General features: G+C 40.5%; 1 protein-coding gene and 1 long non-coding RNA gene across 3 annotated transcripts in view; one reads left to right on the top strand and one right to left on the bottom strand.

The window, feature by feature from the left end:
• Window positions 1–16525, bottom strand: part of LOC143162871 (uncharacterized) — a 50129-nt gene extending 33604 nt beyond the window's left edge. Inside the window, exon 1 of the long non-coding RNA XR_012995811.1 lies at window positions 16198–16525. This is a non-coding gene — a long non-coding RNA (uncharacterized LOC143162871). The remainder of the gene's footprint in view (window positions 1–16197) is intronic.
• A 398-nt stretch (window positions 16526–16923) lies between these two features.
• The window catches only part of PPP2R5C (protein phosphatase 2 regulatory subunit B'gamma), an 87086-nt gene continuing 86231 nt past the window's right edge, over window positions 16924–17778 (top strand). For both annotated transcript variants that reach the window (XM_076345468.1, XM_076345469.1), the window contains exon 1: window positions 16924–17013. In XM_076345468.1, coding sequence (XP_076201583.1) covers window positions 16987–17013 — 27 coding nt within the window. In that variant the 5' untranslated portion in view covers window positions 16924–16986. The remainder of the gene's footprint in view (window positions 17014–17778) is intronic.

Below are 17778 nucleotides of genomic sequence, written 5' to 3' on the forward strand. Positions count from 1 at the left end.
TTCATTGCATAGTTACATCCGACCCTTAGTGGGGCACTACTTATACTACTAATAGTTTTTATTGACACTTTAAAAATAGTTGTTGTCTCATTCAAGAGAATTGTTTCTTGACTAATTATTGTTCTGTGGCTACAATTATGTTGTCACAAATTTTATGTTTTCACATCGCAATTTACCACTGCAGTTTATACCATTATAGCAAACACTGCTCAAGGGGATTGTGGAACAAAGACAACAAGACAATGACTTCTCTCTGTGCACATGAACTGTCCAGATCAAGTATCTCCTTTGGTCCAAGCGCAGACCTCAGAGAAAAAAAAAGTAATGCAAACATTTTGCAATCCTATCTTCTAAAACATGTTTGCTGACTGTCTGGGTGTGGAGAAGGGAAATGAAAGCATTGTTAAGCCAGCCAGGTCCTCTAACTGGACCTGATACACAAGTGAGCTGGCTGTATGCCAAATGGTCTTTGAAGGTAAAATCAGAACAATGAAAACATCAACACTTTCATTCCCATCTGTTCTGCTCATCACTTGCAGAAATCACTCCACACGAAAAGCTAGAGATGTGTCTTTAACTGGGTCTTCCCTGTTTCCTGCTTCCACTTTGCCTTGGATTTATATGGGGCATGCGTGAATAGGAAGCATCGTAACCTCTCTATTCCCAAAATACATTATGAAATTTTTAGATAAAATTTCTCCAAAATGTGTCAGAATATTAAAAAAAAACCCAACCAACACCAAAAAACTCCCACCCACCAAAAAAGACAACTCTCATAGGATTTTTTACATAGATAGATAAATTTCCAAACGTCCAGAGCAGGAACACTTTTAGAGGATGAGTGAGAAATCGTTTCATTTTTTGTAACATCTATCTTCACAGTAAGCAAATACATTTTCAGTCTAGACTAGCCCTTTTAGTGGGTAAGTTTGAAAAACTGATGCATTGAAATCTCTGAATTTATTCTCTTACACAAAATCTTGCCTTTCCTTATTTTCCTTTAAGCTATACACTGACTTTTTGAAATTTCAAACTGAAAAAAGAAATTAAGGATATTTTATGTGCTTGTGGATACTAGTGTCTAGAGACATTCTTACCATGAGAGTTAGATTTTAATGCCAGAGTTCAGCAATAGACTAAAAACCAACTAGTGATCCTACCATATTAGACATACCTATGAAAAAGCTACCATAGCAGAATACAACTACAGAAGTTTGATGGTCTGGAAAACGACAAGAAATCATATATATATATATACTCTGTTTTATAGTCCCATAAAAATATACCTAGTGCACCTGATGCTGGAGGTTGAAGCATGTATTATCACCACATTGTATGCAGCATTTGGTTAATTATTTCTTATTATGTTATGTAAAACAAAAATCTGAATTTATAAATACTAATGTGGGCAACATACCATCTTTTCAACACATATAAACCAATCCACATTTATGTAGACTGAGACTTGTGTTAACTCATACTGCCACTAGAGGATAGTGTTGTCATACTACTATGCACCCACATTAAGTACATGAAATCACTATATAGTTCAAGTTACTTATTTTCCAAAGCCAGCAAAGAACATTTATATTTCAATTAAAGATATATTGGTTTTGCCTGACAAACCCTGAAGCCTTTGTTTTGATCAAAACCAGAAGGTTCATCATGCATCCTGATGAAATACCTGTGGGATTCTGTGCTCTTAAAAGTGTCTTTGTTTTGATTATTTTTCAAAGTGTCTTTGCTTTCATTATTATAGCATGTTCCTACTTCATTGCAGCATTAAAATTATTTTATTTGCTTGATGAAAAGTGAGGCTATTGGTGAGAGTTACAGGTATCAGACTTGAAAATTGACTGATGGCCTACTGAGGACTAGGAACCAGATCCGGCCAAGCTCAGGTATACTCACTTACAGCAATAACAGGGAATAAGAAACTTACTCCTGTAACACATTGCTTACACCTTCACTTGGGCAAAGCAGAGATAAATCAGCTGCAGTCTTCAATTAAAGCATGCAGACAGAACATAGAAAAAAACTTGCACAAGTTTGAGGAGTACGCTGTATCAAATAAAAAGCCATAGTAAATTGCTGTCATCAGGAATAAGAAAGGAAAGGAGGAGAAACTGTCCCGGCCATGCCCCAGAGCTCTACCTGATGCAGTACAGCTGTAAGTTTCTCCATGTTCAGAATCAGAATTCTAATTTCTGGAAAAAATAAAAATCTAAATTTAGTCTGGTGATGGTGTGGACATTCTTCTTCAATAGAAGGCCAGGACATATTTTACACACTTGTTTTCAGCAACTGAAATCTACAGTGGAACACAGTCAACTCATTTAGACCTATGCTTGACATACTGAACATTATACTGTTCAGAACTAGAGACCATTTTTCCTTAATGTCTATTATGTGTTCACAATATATGTTTATATTACTAATATGACAATACTTAAATTAATGTGTGTATTTACTCAGTTATTTTGTATTGCTTTAATTTAAAAAGTCAATAGGTTTAGCAACTGTTAGTATTTATGGAAGAGCTCCATCCCGAGAAGAAAATTAACAGTAAAAGTGGCTTAGAAAATGAGACCTACGAGAGAGGTGAAGGATCTGAAAGAGTGCAGGACTTCATAATTCTCTTGATACATGAAAGGTAGTTATAAAAAGATGATCATCTACTGCTCAATGTATCCACTAGAAGGACTGGAAGAAGCACAGGAAATATTAATTAAAACTTACATTGAGAAGAATTAGAACATATATTATGATAATTCAGTAATGGATGGGAAGCCAAGCAACAGACCCACTAAGAAGGCTGTAAAACCTTCTTTACCAAAGGTTTTTAAGTAAATTTAAATGTGCTTGTCATAGATTTTTAAGAAAAAAAACTGAGAAGCAACCGGTTATCCTGGATTATCTCACCATGCATATTCCACCTTTCCGACATATTTATAATTCTTTTATGATCCTAAAGTGTTGTGAGACAAAAATCACTACTCATTTACAATATTACTAAAATCAATACACACTGGGAAAATGGTATTGCATCAGACTGGTCCACTCGTGTTGTTAGTAATAGTAACATGACATTTTTAGGAAAAAGGATCTGAACTAGGTATATACAAAAGCTATTAATAATTAAGAAAAAATCTGTCACCTTTCTTGGATTTTTTTTTTTGCTTATAAACACATACACTTAGCATATTTTCTCTATGCTCTTGTGCAAAAATCACCATGTAAATAATTCTCTTATCTCTTCTTAGCTATCAGTTCATCAATAACATCAGGCAACACTGAATCTTGGGGAACTCTCCTAACAATTTCTGAAAGTTTGTTGTCAGTACTGAAAGCAGCCACTAGAAAAAGAAACTAGTAGTTGCTAAAAAAAAGAAAACCAAATTCTTCAGCTTTGCCACTCCACAACTGAAGCATTATATGAGTCTTCCAAGTAGAGTGATTTAAATTCAGTTAGGATTATAACTTCATTAAATTTCATTAGATCATCTTAATTCAAAATGAAGTGAATCTGCATAACTTTGAATCCAGCAAACGCCAGTAACATTTTACAGGGATTTTTTCTTGTGAACTGCTTCTTTAAGCCTTATGTTTGTAGAGATAAAGTCACCTTACTGTGGTTGGTTTTGTAAATGTATTTTACTCCTGTTTTAGTGAATTTTTGTAGCAATGTATGTTAATACCAAGCATTACCGCTGATGATATTTAAGCAATAAATTCCTGCGTGTGATCGCCACACTCTAAAGAAATCCATAAAATCTATCAGATCTTCTATACTATGAAGTGCTTCATTCAGACTTTTTTTTTCCTCTGACTGCTGAAACTTGTTTTAAGTTGTAGTTCTCATTTTCTTATGAATTAATTTAATTTTCTCTGAAACCTTTATATGCAATTCTGTTGCAATGTCAGAACATGTGTCCTGGATTGCTCAATTAAGTCATTGTTATTATTATTACTACATAATATTATTATATCTGCACTAACAGGATACTTTGCTGAAGGCATAGCTGTCCAGGCACCTTCAGTTTTGTTTTTAAATGTACATTATTAAGCAACTGTGAATATATCTGAGGTTGAGTTGGACTTCAGGATTTACTTACACCACTAAGTCAGTCAGGGTTGTGAAAAATACCCTTCTGAATGAGCTAGTTGTGTTGGTAAAAGTGCTGCCGTAGATGTAGCAATACTGATACTGGCAAAAATGAGACACAGTTTGTCTCACTTGAAGAATTAGAATAAGCATGACTGCAAAAAAATCCCCTCCTAAGCCAGTTTAAGATCCATCTGTGCCTGTTTATCTATACAAACTCTTTAGAGTTTCTTACAGAAGGATGAATAATACAACAGAAAAGGCCTTGATCCTGGTCCTGAAGGTCAAAAAAAATGAGCAGTCAGACCAGCAGGGAGACCAGTCTGCAGCAAATCCTTAGAGATTCTGTAATTCATGCTGTCAGTTACCTATCAGGCATTGGTTGCCATAGCTATAGCTCCTTGGTACCTGTGTACTGCAGTAATACAATCTTGAAGCCACAAAGGCATGAAAACTGCAGAGATCTGTATCAGAGATAAACAGCCAAGTCTTTGGGTGTTTTGGCCAGTGATGATATTAAAAAAGAAAAAAAAATTAAAAAAATCATAGATAAAAAAGAACTTTTATTTTGCAAATGTCTTGGATCAAGGACTACAACTGCATGCCATTTTCTCCCAGACACATAATTACTTTCCCAGTGTATACAAACTGCCCATTCTAAGGAAAAAAGAAAAAAGATCAATACTTCAAAAGAGCAAGACTTTCATCGACATTAAGAGCTTAACAGCTAATACTGTCTTGTTTTGGCTGCAGGCTTTAATTCTGACAATTTTTCAGATCATATTGTTCAGCAATTTAAAAACAAAACAACTCCCTCAAATGATAAGACTATAAATTATGGGATTGAATGGCTTAAGTTCTAATGCAATAGTTTTATTGTGCCTGGTGGAACTGTTAATTAAAAATGTTAAAACACTGTCCAAACCAAACAAAATTCTCTAGATATTCTTGGCCATTTTTCTGGCATTGACATTTCCACTGACTTTGATGGAGCTGCACCAGTTTATATCAGCATTCAGCTCCCTAAGTCCAAAACATTACCTTACTCACTTCATAGCATTAAGTGATTTATATTATCAAGATTAGTGTAGTTGTGTTAGCTGTAATAAACTGATACAAGTTACTCTTTTTTGCTCAGACTCCCTCTTTTGCAAAAGTATTCTGAAGCAGTGATAAAACATATTAATGTAGTGTAGATTCTTACATAAAAACTAAGCAACCTCATACTCATGGATCAATTTTAATGTCACATCATATGTTTTAATTCCTTTTATCCCCTAAAGCAGAAAATACCGAGCACCTTGCCATGGCTACTAAGGAGACGTTAGAGCTCAGAAGCTAAATAACACTGAGATAGGTCATGCTGGAAGAACTAATTGCAACATAAAAGCTAGAGCACAATCCGTGAATACATTATTAATGATGTTTTCTTCTCAAATCAGCAGATGGACACTGAACGGCTCAAGTGACTGGTAATGGGATACACAGCTTTTCATCTCAGTAACTGCTTCAGATCTGCTTCATGTTGATCATAACTGAAAGTTACTATTTGACAGGTATTCAATAGCCAATATGTAATAACCAGTCTTAGTCTAGCTTTTCCTGTACAATCTGGTTAACAAAGCTGGCATGCTGTTTTCAAACTCAGGGTTGAGTAGGCCAGAAGACTTGATTATACTTTTATGTCTAAAGGTTCAGCCCTTTAAAACAAGTTTGAAACCCAGGTGCAAGTGGGACAATGGACTTAGCACATATTACACTTGTTCAGTGGTCAGTTTCCATTAGTGTCTATCAGGTATTTTTTCAATGACTAAATTAACTTTTAAACAAAAAAACAAAGAGAAGAAAATCATCCTGAGATGAACGGAAAAAACTGATGTAATGAGACAGACTATTGCTTTCACAAAGCCTGGCATGAAGGACATGATTTGTTCTTCTTTTGTACGCTCAAGGCACAAGAATTTTCAGTAGTGATACAAACATACAGTATGGATGCAAAATATCTGTATTGTCAAAAAAGCATTAATAAATTGATAAAAATCAAGTGATTGTAACTTCCTTTTGCAGGAAGCCTAGAGAAGGCTGGCAGCTACTCTTCTCAATAAAGCTTACCATGTTCAGTGGTCTCTGTGAGCTTTTCATTTATTATAGGGTTTTTTCATGTTTGCTGAACAGAACCACACTTATGTTTTCATGGAACCCAACTGAAACTGGTAGGGTTTCAAACAAGACCCAAAGGCTGCCTATATCACCTGGAACCTGACAGCAAAATTGGTCATAATGCAGAAGCACTTTTCCTTTGAAAAGAAAAATACCATCAGCGTGTATTTGGAATAAGCCTAGCAATAGCCATCTGAGAAATAATTAATCTGTCGTGTTCAAACATAAGGTCAGTATCATATGAAAGTGTTTTTAATGAGAATGTTTTTGAAAATGTATCAGGCATGAAAGGGAATTACACCTGTAAAAGAGCTGCAGACATTTAGCTGTAGGTCATAGAGTTGTTGAGTCAGAATTGTTACAAATACAACTATATTACCTCCTTGACATCCATGGACATTATCTTCAAGTCTAACTTCTCTCAGCTTGGTACAGAACATGAAGATGAATGCTAAAGACAGCTCTCTGACAGGATTCAATCCTTTAGGGTAAAGATGGCTGAACACATAATTTAAATCTGTACCACTGTATACCTATACAAACCCATTACAATCATACTTCAATAGAATGATTGAAACTTACTTTGTATTTAATATTATTTGTTATCACCGTTATTGGAATCACAGTCAAGTTTGCCTCCCTCCTTATTCTAGGCACTGTAGGGACAAATTGCAGTAAAGATAGACAAGAGAGATAAAAGATGTGAAAAAGAAACAGAAACAGAGAGATTAACTTGCCAAAATCACGCTGCATATCAATGGTTAAATTAAGAATAGGATCCAGATCTTCCAAATCCCAGTCCTTTGCTGAGCTCACAGAGTATTCCTCCGGGCTTTTTCCAAGACATTTTTGTTAGCCATCAGTATTTACCAGTAGCAATTAATGGTAGACCATAAAAAGACCTTTTAAACACAAAGCAACTGAACTTATCACCTCTCAGAAATCCACTTCCTCTGTAACATTTACAGAATAATCAGAAAGTTGGCTAAGAGGCTCTTGAATATACCTGCTGTACCGTATATATTCAAGATTCACTCAAGCCTACCACAGCCTGTTGGGCTAGCTGGGTATAGTATACCAGCTTCTGCAGCCAACAGCATGCACAGGAACGTAATGGTCAACATCATAAATGATCAACTTTGCCTCTTCAGACCAAATGACACAGGACCTATATACAGCTCAGCAGCCTGGAAATGCACAGTCAAAGCTTGAATTCACACATCTGAGTGACTACTGAGCCTTTGCATCTCATAAGTAATATATACATAGTAATTTTTTTTTAATTGGACAGCTTTGGATCATTTTCCTCTCATTCTGGCTTCAAGCCCACAACTTACGCATAGAGCTAATTTAGCATTTAATTGAATAATACTATTTATGAAGCATACCATTAGGGAAGTACATAGCAAAACCAGACCTTTCTGTGAAAAGGACATTTCCTTACTGGCATTTCATATACAGTGCCATGGTACTTCAGTCTTGAGTTAAAACCTCTGATTGGTTCCATAATACAAGTAAATTAAAAAAAAAAATCGTAAAAGATTAGCTATTAGTTCATCTAGTTTCTAACATTTTAGATAAATATTAAAATGCCTTAACATATTTAGCAGAACTAAAATTCAAATCCAACTTAGTAAAGTAAGTTGCAAAAATCCAATTAACTTGGGGTGAGGAGTACGATTTCTACATAAATGTATGTAAAGAATCCTTTATTTATGTATCTTACATACATCTTACATACCTTATCTCATTTATTTACACACTTTATTTACCTTATTACCATTATCCTCTTTACATATATGGAAGAAGCTTTAAATTTAAAGTGCCATGGGAATTACGGACAGGCAGTTACCAATCTGCCTCTTTTATATGCTAATAACAGGGATTTTCCATTTCAATTTCTATTGAAAAGCAGCTAACTTTAGTTCAAATGCCTGCTAATTCTTTCTCTGAAATAAAACTAAAGGAGTCCATGAAGTAATCTGGGCATTTATTCTATAAATTAAAAAACACAAGACAGGCAGAGGGCTGCCCATAAAACTATCTTGGCAGCCCCTGTGAAAGGAAAGGAAAAACACCTCTCACAATTGAATCTTGCATCAATGTTACACATATATGGAACACTGATCTAAACAGCCAGGAAACGTTATGAACAGAGAGTCTTCTGATAAAGTTGGAAAGAAACATGTAGCACAGCAATAAAAGCAAAAGCAGAGACATACAGCATGCTGGAGACACGAGCTCTTTTGTGGAAATTAAAACCTCTAAGAACAGCTGCGATTAATCAGCTCTGCTCACATCAATAAATGCCATTTTCATGGACAGGAGAAAACTGTGGACAGCAAAAAAGAGCATAAAGTAAAAAAAAAAGTGAACCTCTTTGCAAAGGGAATGCATCAAGTATAAAGATTGTATGTCATGCTTCTGTGGAAGGCATGCAGGTAAAAAATCTGTGTCAAAGGCCTTGTTTTTTGACTTCTTAGTAATAGTCTTCCCATGTTATTGTCTCTCAGTGCTTTTATTCACCTGCCTGGTGTTCAAAAGAAATCCTAACATGCCTAAGAAATGATGATATAAACGTAAATATAACTCATACCTATGCAGAATTTTTAAAATAAATACTGAACACAAGATGCAGACAAAGTTAACTTTGGGGCAAAGTCTGTAGAGGCATACCAGACAGTCAGTACACAGCATGATATAAATACAGATGGAAGAGAAATCTGTAGTTAAGTTTGCCTAACACTTCCTATTATAAGGTTCTAGTTTGAAATGCATATAAACTTTGACAATGTTTAATTGCTCAGTCTAAATTCTTTCAGAGTATCTGATTTTTTCTAACCTTCAGGAAAAATGGAGCTGACACCTTCTAAAATGTGACTAAGCAAAAATATTCTGGTTTGCTGACGTTGACAAATGCTTATAACTCTTATGTTGAAAAACCGAATCTACAATGATGGACTCGGGAGTTTTGCCATCCAGTAGAATCTACAGCTGAATTACAGACCAAGACTCACAACACAACACATAAGCAGATTTTGAGTGCACCTATACTATCAGTTTGAATCGTCACCTGTTTCGCTCCAAAGTCCTCTTCATTAGCATTCACCCTGTGTGCATGCTTGATTATTCCTGGAATACCCTTTGAAGCAAAATAACAAGGCTTCTTCCCAGACAAAACCTAGAAGCCATTTCCTAGCTAGGTAGCTCTAGGAAATGGTTTGAGTACAAAGTCTCCCTCCACTTGGCCCAATCCTCCAACATCATCCTTGCAAGTCTTTTGCCTGGCATGCCCCGTAACATGCCTGTCTGGTAACATGCTATAGTAGCAGATACATGGTATGCTGCAAGCATGTCTGTCTTTATTTTGGACAAACAAAAAAGAACAAATTACAGAACCTTTCAAAATTGTTCAGATGTCTCATATGCAAAGATAGGCTTCAAGGTGCCGAGAGGAGTCAGTGTGGCAGAGGACTCTAGGCTATCACAGCCCTTGAACAAAGGGGAACCTTGACTGCAGGAATCACCCTGACTACCAAGAGAGAGGTGGGGGGGGCTGCTTGATGCTGAGGGATTTCAGTCTAGCCCCAGGCAACAATACTTAAAAACAAACTATATCCATCTTAAGGTACACAGTAAGAACTGGCATGATCGCTGCACATGGCGAGCGCAGTGGAGGAGCGATATTTGTGCTGTGCATGTAAAAAGGCTGTGGAAAGGCCTGTAGAAGACTACAGGATCCCTCCAAACACTGCACAGTGTAGATACAGGCAGCCTGCCCTAGGGGGAGCAAGCCAAAAGCTGTGTTGATGGAAGCTACTCCTTACATTCTGACCAGGAAGCACGGATTGCTCCTGAAGCAGATCACAAATCCTGCATATGCATCATCTGAGAAGTTGGACACTTCTGAGCATACTCGGAAGCAGACCCTCATGCATCTACAAACGTATGGTACTTGCAGGGTTAAGTGCTGAGTACGCCTCCTGAGTACGTCTTTCAACTCTTCCCACACTGAGATAAAAATATATATCTATATTAGCTATGACAAATCCTAAAAAAGGCAGAAAAAAGTATGAAGTGTTGAAAGAGAAAATCTTGTATGGCATCAACAGGAGGTAAAATTAATTGGATCTCTTCATTCATTCTATAAATACCAACTTAAATATGATAAAAATGAAAATGTAGGAGTCTCAGCTACAGTCACCTTTCTGTTACTAGTCTCACTCATCTGATACAAAATTAATCTTTCCTTTGATATCATGTGGGAAGAGGGAACAGTAGTACGTAAATAGAAACACTGCACTTAATGCAGCAAAAACCTGGAATCAACAAAGACTGCTAAAAATTGCACCAAAACACACCATAATAATACCTAATTTGGATACGAAAAAGAGATAAACTATCAAAAATAAACTTGTCCCTTATACCCCCTGAATGCTAGGCACATCCAATTAAAAATCCTGTTTAAAATTTAAGTATCTCTCAACTCATTATAAACACAAAAAATAAAACCACAAAAAATAGTGGAAACATAAAAGCAGACATCTTAATTTCATCTGTTACCAGCAGAGTTGCACACCTTTCTTTGAGTTTATTTTCCCAGATTCAACTACATGACATGCAGCAAAGTCTTGCTTTTGTGATCTTTCTATTTGCTTCACTGAGGCAGAATAACATCAAGTGATTTGTACAAAGTGTTTTAATGTTTCTGTTTTTGTAATTCCCATCTCCATGGAGTTTGGATATCAGCACACAAGTGCAGGCACTTTTCATAGGAACTGGCATTCTGGGTAAGACAAATGGTTCATCTAGCTTAATAGCCTGTCTGTTACTTTGACCATCGTCTGAATTCCCACATGTAGGTCATTTTAATACTTAATAACCACTGTGCAAACTGTGGCCACAAACAGATAAAATGTTTTAACTATCATTAGATATTATTAGATATTTTTGTTATATATTATTTGTGCAGAATATCATTGAATCTCAGTAATGATGCCTGTCGTGGTTTAACCCCAGTAGGCAGCTAAGCACCACACAGCCACTCCCTCACTTACCCCCAGTGGGATGGGGGAGAGAACCAAAAGGGTAAAAGTGTGAAGTTTCATAGGTTGAGATAATGACAGTTTAATAATAATTAAAAAAAAAAAAAGGGAAAAAAAAAAGAAAACAACAAAGGAGGGGGGAAAAAAAAGAAAAACAAGTGATACAAAAAAACCCCACCACCAGCCAACCAATGCCCAGCCAGTCCCTAAGCAATGGCAGCCCCGGCCAACCTCCCTACCCCTCCATCCAGTTTTATTGCTGAGCATGACGTCATATGGTATGGAATACCCCTTTGGTCAGTTGGGGTCAGCTGTCCTGGCTGTGTCCCCTCCCAACTTCTTGTGCACCCCCAGCCTACTTGCTGGTGGGGTGGTGTGAGAAGCAGAAAAGGCCTTGACTCTGTGTCAGCGCTGCTCAGCAATAATGAAAACATCCCTGTGTTATCAACACTGTTTCCAGCACAAATCCAAAACATAGCCCCATACTAGCTACCATGAAGATATTTAACTCTACCCCAGCCAAAACCAGTACAATGCCTCAGTAACATATTGCGTGAGTTCTCCATGCTCATTATTTATGTTTTTCATGTTCATTTTAAAATTAAGTTGGCCCAAACAGAAATCCAGAATCAATGTGTTAATGAATATGGACAATAGCTACTGAAAACATCTAATACCAGGCCAGTTACCAGCCATATGTGACAACATTTCCAACTGGTCCAGGAGTTCCATTTAAGCTCTGGCCTGGGCACCCAAACCTGGCCTGCTTTGTCACATTGTCGCTGCATCCAGCCCTGTCTCCTTCCAGCATGACTTAGTGACTGAGCTTCCTAGATGGAACTCAGGCGTACATTGCAGGTAGTCTTGCCTCTAGCCCCAATCTCCCAGATGAACCTCAGACCTATGTTATAAGTAGTCCTCTCTCTGGGCTTGTCTCCTGTAAGCTCAGACTTGCATTATAGGTAGTCTTGTCTCCATTCTGGTCTTTGGCCCTGTCTCCTGTTGTTCCTGAGTGGGCTTCTTGGATGGACCCCTGACTTGTTACCTTGCCTTGTCTCAGACCGGTGACTATCGCCATCCTGACTCCACTGGGATGGTACCTTGATCAGTGAGGTCCTGCCTTTGCCGTAGCCACGCTCTGCTCCCAGCTCCTTCTCTCTCATGGAGCAGCTCCACTCTTGCTGCTCCCCGACAGAAGAGTCATAAGCAAGCTGACTTCTGGTTTTGCCAATAAGCCGCTGGGAGCTCAGTGAAAAGTGGGCTTAACATGAGCTTTCACTCCTTACCTGAAGGAGAGTCCTGAATTTTTAAGAAAAGTGAAAAATCTCCTAGCAAACATTTCCTATAATGCTATAATTGCCTAAATAACTGGTAATGTTATTTACTACATTCAGAATGAAATCTTGTAAGTTTTTTTAAACTTAAGAGGCAAGAAAGAGAATGAAAAGGTTTAAGAACACACAAAACTCAAAGAAATCTGTATTTCAATGCAATACTTCCACATAGTCACTGAAAATTCTTAAAGCTGAGATTTAGATAGTATAATTAATCATACATGAACATTTTTTCATTTTTTACCAGTCCAAATTTTACAAAAATATGGAGTAATATTACAGCTAGAAGGTATCCAATACTGACACTACTACACGTACATATGATTAATTATGGTTCGAATGTGCACTGCTGGTTCTGTGTCAAGTGATGTCAATGATTGCCATTTGTAACCATGTGGTCACACGCAGGGATGAAATATCATGTTGTTTACATGCACGAAGTTCTAAAATTTGACCTGTTACTCATTACCTCAGAAGAGTCTGACTTTTATATAGCTTTGAATAAATTATTTTGTAACCTTTACAACACAGCAGATCATGACAGCAGGGCATCCAACACTAATGGATATTAAAAGAATTGAGGAGAATTAAAGCCTTACAATTTAGACTGAGAACAGCCCAAGAATTATTTAATGTAGTTCAGGATAGGCATAATAAATCCATGCTAGTGGTGAAGGTTTCTGAAAGATGTTTAAGCTTTTTTGTGAAGTTGAATATACTGGCTTTGCAGCTTTTCATGCTAGGTTGCATAGAAGCAGAGTCTATTGCAGGTGCTGATGAAGTAGTTTATTCCCTCAGTTAGTTCCTTCAGACATAATCTGGCAGTTTCAGTACTCCTGACAGGAAAGTTACCTTAATGAGTAGTTTGGCCTGCACAAGCATGGAAAAATTGTTTAAATTTCAACCCATCTATTCCAGCCTCTTTACTGCCAGTGGTGCTTCAGTTTTCAGTTCTCTCTTTACATTTGACACAGAGTGCCAGAAAACAGGAGAGCTGCTTCAGTCAATAAAGAAGCGTTTTGAGAAACAGCCTGCCAATGTTTGACGATCATGCATAATGATGACAATTCACTGGCTTCTCAAACCTTGTCCACAAGTGCAGTTGCATAGTTTCAGCTGAGCCAAATTAACTGCTTGCTGGCAAAAGGTCTCATTGTCTCCCGTCTTCCCTGCTCAGTTAGTTTTCTGCCATTTTAGCAACTTGAACTGGCATACCACCCAATTAAACTAGAGACAGTGCATGGAAAGCAGTAAAATCATACAACTGGGGATGGAAGATGTTATCCCTATCACAGTGACAGTGATCTGTTCAATAAACTCAGGCCAGAGCATGACTGCTCAACTGCTGTTGAAAAAGAAAAAAGAATATCCAATACAGTTGGAAAGGACTAACTGTGTAAATACTCCCCTTTCATCGGCATGCTGGACACTTGGCTCAGTTTCAAGCCATTAAATATTATCCAGGTGTTTTACACAAGACTTGAAATTATTTGGTGATTTAACTTTTGCAAGTTTAGACAATTTAATCAATACAGTAAAAAAAATGCAAATTGGTAGCTATGCTACATGCATTAGTTTTTGCTATTTTAATTACAGAGATAACATAATCAGTCTGAATCTATTCTGGTTTTCAAAAACATCTAGTTTGCATGAAATGTGTTCAGAAGTTAATGCAAATATTAATATAGTCATATTCACACTCATATTACATCATCTTATTTACATAGTTAATCCTACTCTGTAGCAGAATAATTAGGCCCACAGTGATGTAACGCCGTAGTAAAAACAAGATTTCATCTTATCGCCACATGAAAATGTAAGTCACTTGTCTTATTCTCATATTTTATGAAGACACTACAGCATACAGATGGAACTATTTTTCTTGTAAACCACCTCCACCCACTGATTATTTCGTATAACACAGAAGGCCTTGAAAAACACAATTGCTTTCTGTTACTGGTGAATGAGACTCTTTCCCCAGCAAGTGAGGTGAGGGGGAGTTAAGTTTTCACAAGAGTTTCTACATCTGTGGTCACAAAGAAAACCTCCTAAATGTTAACTGAGTCAGTGCCATCTTTTGAACCTGTATTCAGTCTGATGTATTGATTCAAGGTTTCCCAACTAACAGCAAAATAAGGACAGAGACGCTGCTGCTATTCGGAAGTACTTGGGTAACAACGATACTGACGGAGTTTTTCCATTATTTGGAAAAACTATGAGCACTAGCAAGCACAAAGGAGGCCAACAGCCAATGAGAAACTCATTAAGCTGCTTAAACTGATCTAAATCTAGGCTGTTGAGGTCACATCCCGCCCCCGCCACATATTTCCACCCCCTTCCTTCGGCCAATGCTAGTGTTTACAGAAGCAGGTGGTGGTGTGCCAGTTCAAGGCAAAAAAAAACCCAAACAACACATCATTTTGGGGGGAGAGTTTTCAACCTGATCAATTCTATGAACTGGTTTAAGGAGCTGCACAGTACCAGCATCAGTGCAGAGGAGGGAGATAGGAACACAACAGCTGGGAATTAAGAGTAGTTTAAGCTTCTATGGAACTGAAACCTAACAAAGAACTAGAAGCTCTCGAGTTTATCCTCAGCTGTACAAACCCTTTCATACACTGATCAAACTCCAAACTACAGATGGAGGTAGATTTCTTTCCCTTACTGTCTCTTAGTACGTTCAAAATCCATGTTGTTCTGTTGGTCAGAAGTCCCCTTCATTAGCAGTAACTCATTCATGACTGGGTCTTAACAGAAGCACAATAGTGATAACTGCACCTCATTTCTAAATCCTCAAACCAGAGAAGATTAGGGAAAGGATAAGAGGCAGACATAATTTGTTTTCTAGCACTTAAGAAGCAGGAAAGGAAGGGGACTGAAGCAGAAGGAAGCAGCTCTCCACAGCCAGTAGACTTCTTTGCAGTGCCTGGAAAAGGGAAAGTTTCTTTGTCCTTTCACCACAGCAAAAGCAAAGTGTTCAAATATAATGGATGCAAGCTGACGTTAGATCTTATCACATCAGACACAAGTGGTTATTAGAAATCCCAGTTCCTAAAAACGAGAGCACAGCTGCTTGCTCATGTCGACTTTGATACTCACAGGTTGGGTAAGGAAGGAGATCAATTTCACTTTTATGCTGGTATTTATTAGGCTGCAATTTTTTTGTCCTTCAGTAGCACAGCACAGTTAGCATTTAATAAGCATGTCCAACCTATATTTTACATGTTTTATGTCTTGGCATTATTATGAGTATTAATATTCCCTGTGCTTTTTCCTCAGCTAACGGTAATTTGATGCTTAATCCGGCCACGTGCTGAACATGGTTTGTAAATTTTCCAGATGAAGTATATGCACCTTTCTTCTTTTGCCTAAGAAGATTGTTCTGATTTTTGCATTCTGGCTTTGAGAGATTAAAGAGCGATTTGTTTGAAAAAAATTATCTCTGGTACAGGTGGGCATCATGAAAACACACACATCTGCACCCAGGCTTTTAAAAACAGACAAGGGATAAAGATACCACTATAAAATCAGGCTGCAACTATGCAAAGCTCACCTTTTCCTTATCCATATAGTGCAAGCATATACTGAAGTCCTCAAACTGGTGACGTCCACACTGGATTTGTACGAGAGGGCCAGCGTGCTTCAGATATGCCCTATATTGCTTTATTTTTTTCTTCCTTAAACATGTGCCGCTCCCCAGTGACAGGCTCCCGGACCCCGCACGGCGGTCCCACCTTTCCCTGCATCCACAGTGGCGGAGCCCATACCCCCCACTCAAGAGAGGGCTCCGGCAGGCAACTCGGGCTCGGGGAGGCTGCAGGGATCTCTCACTTCCCACGGGGTGCCACCGGCTGAGGGAGAGCCTGCCGGAGGCCCGGGGCGCTGAGGACACCTCCGCCTGCCCCGCCGCTTCCCCCCAGAGAGGCGGCGGGATCGGGGCGCGGGGGCGGAGCGGCTCAGCCTGCGGGGCCCACCCCAAGGCGTGGCTGGAGCCACGGGGCCCGCCCCACAGCCCGGGCGGAGCAGGGGGAGTCCCGGGCCCGGCCCCGCCGGCCGCCGCCGCTCGGGAGCGTGACAGGAGGGGTGAGGGGCGGGAAACCGCCACGAGCCCCGCCTACGAGGTGACGCTCCGGGAGCCGCGGCTCACGTGATGCGGACAGCCAATGGGGAGGCAGCGGCCCGCTCACCGCGGGCGGGGGGCGGAGGAGGAAGGGGGTGGGGGGAGGGCTGAGGCCGCCGCCGCCGCCGCCGAGGACGGGGGGAGCGGCAGCGCGGGGCGGGCGGAGCGCGGAGCGGGGCCGCCGGGGGTTGCGCCTCTCCGGCCGCGGCGCGTGGGGCGGCCATGCCGAATAAAAACAAGAAGGAGAAAGTGAGTCGGTGGGGCCGTCGGGGGGGGCTCGGGCCGCGCGGGGAGGCTGTGGGGCGCAGGCCCCGCGGGGAGGAGGGGCCTGGGGCTGAGCGCGGCGGGGGGCGGCAGCGGCGAACGGAGCCCGGCGCCGAGGGGGCCGGCGGGGCGCTCCCCGCCGCTGGGGAGAGCCGGGCGAGGGGCAGCCCCCTCCCCTCGCCGCTGTGTGCCGGCCCCCTGCCTTCCCCCGGGCGCCGGGTACTGGGAAGGGGGCAGCTCCCGGTGGGGCCTAATCCGGGGGGTGCCGTGGCGGCCGGGGGGGGGGAGGTCCTGGTATCGTCTCGCCGGGCCCCGGGGGTCCGCCCCGCCGAAGCGGGGGCGCGGAGCCCGCGGCGGGCGGGCGCGGAGTTGGGGGGCAGCCGGAGGGAGGGAGGGAGTCGGTGGAGGGAGGCCGTGGTTTTGGCGTGCGGGGGAGTGCTGGAGGGAGGGGAGGGGATGGGAAACGTGTCCTCAGCCGTGCCTGGCGGAAGGGTGAGCTGGGAGGGGGTGTCTCTTACTTCGGGGCTGGCCCGGGTGTGTTGGGGCGGGGGGGAAGGGATGGTTTTCATGGCGGCACGGCAGGGCTGGGGGGGCGGGTGTCTGTCCCCACAGCTGCTTGCCCGGTCCCCGTCCCGGGAAGTTTCACTGCTGCGTGGCTCTGGCTGCCGTTGAAGTTGTGCTTTCACTGTAAGCACTCAAGGAGCACTAATCGCCACTCGAAATCTTTCCAGCTCCTTTTCCTGACAACGG

The sequence above is a fragment of the Aptenodytes patagonicus genome, chromosome 7 (genome assembly GCF_965638725.1).
Source record: "Aptenodytes patagonicus chromosome 7, bAptPat1.pri.cur, whole genome shotgun sequence".
In the NCBI taxonomy this organism is placed as follows: Eukaryota; Metazoa; Chordata; class Aves; order Sphenisciformes; family Spheniscidae; genus Aptenodytes; species Aptenodytes patagonicus.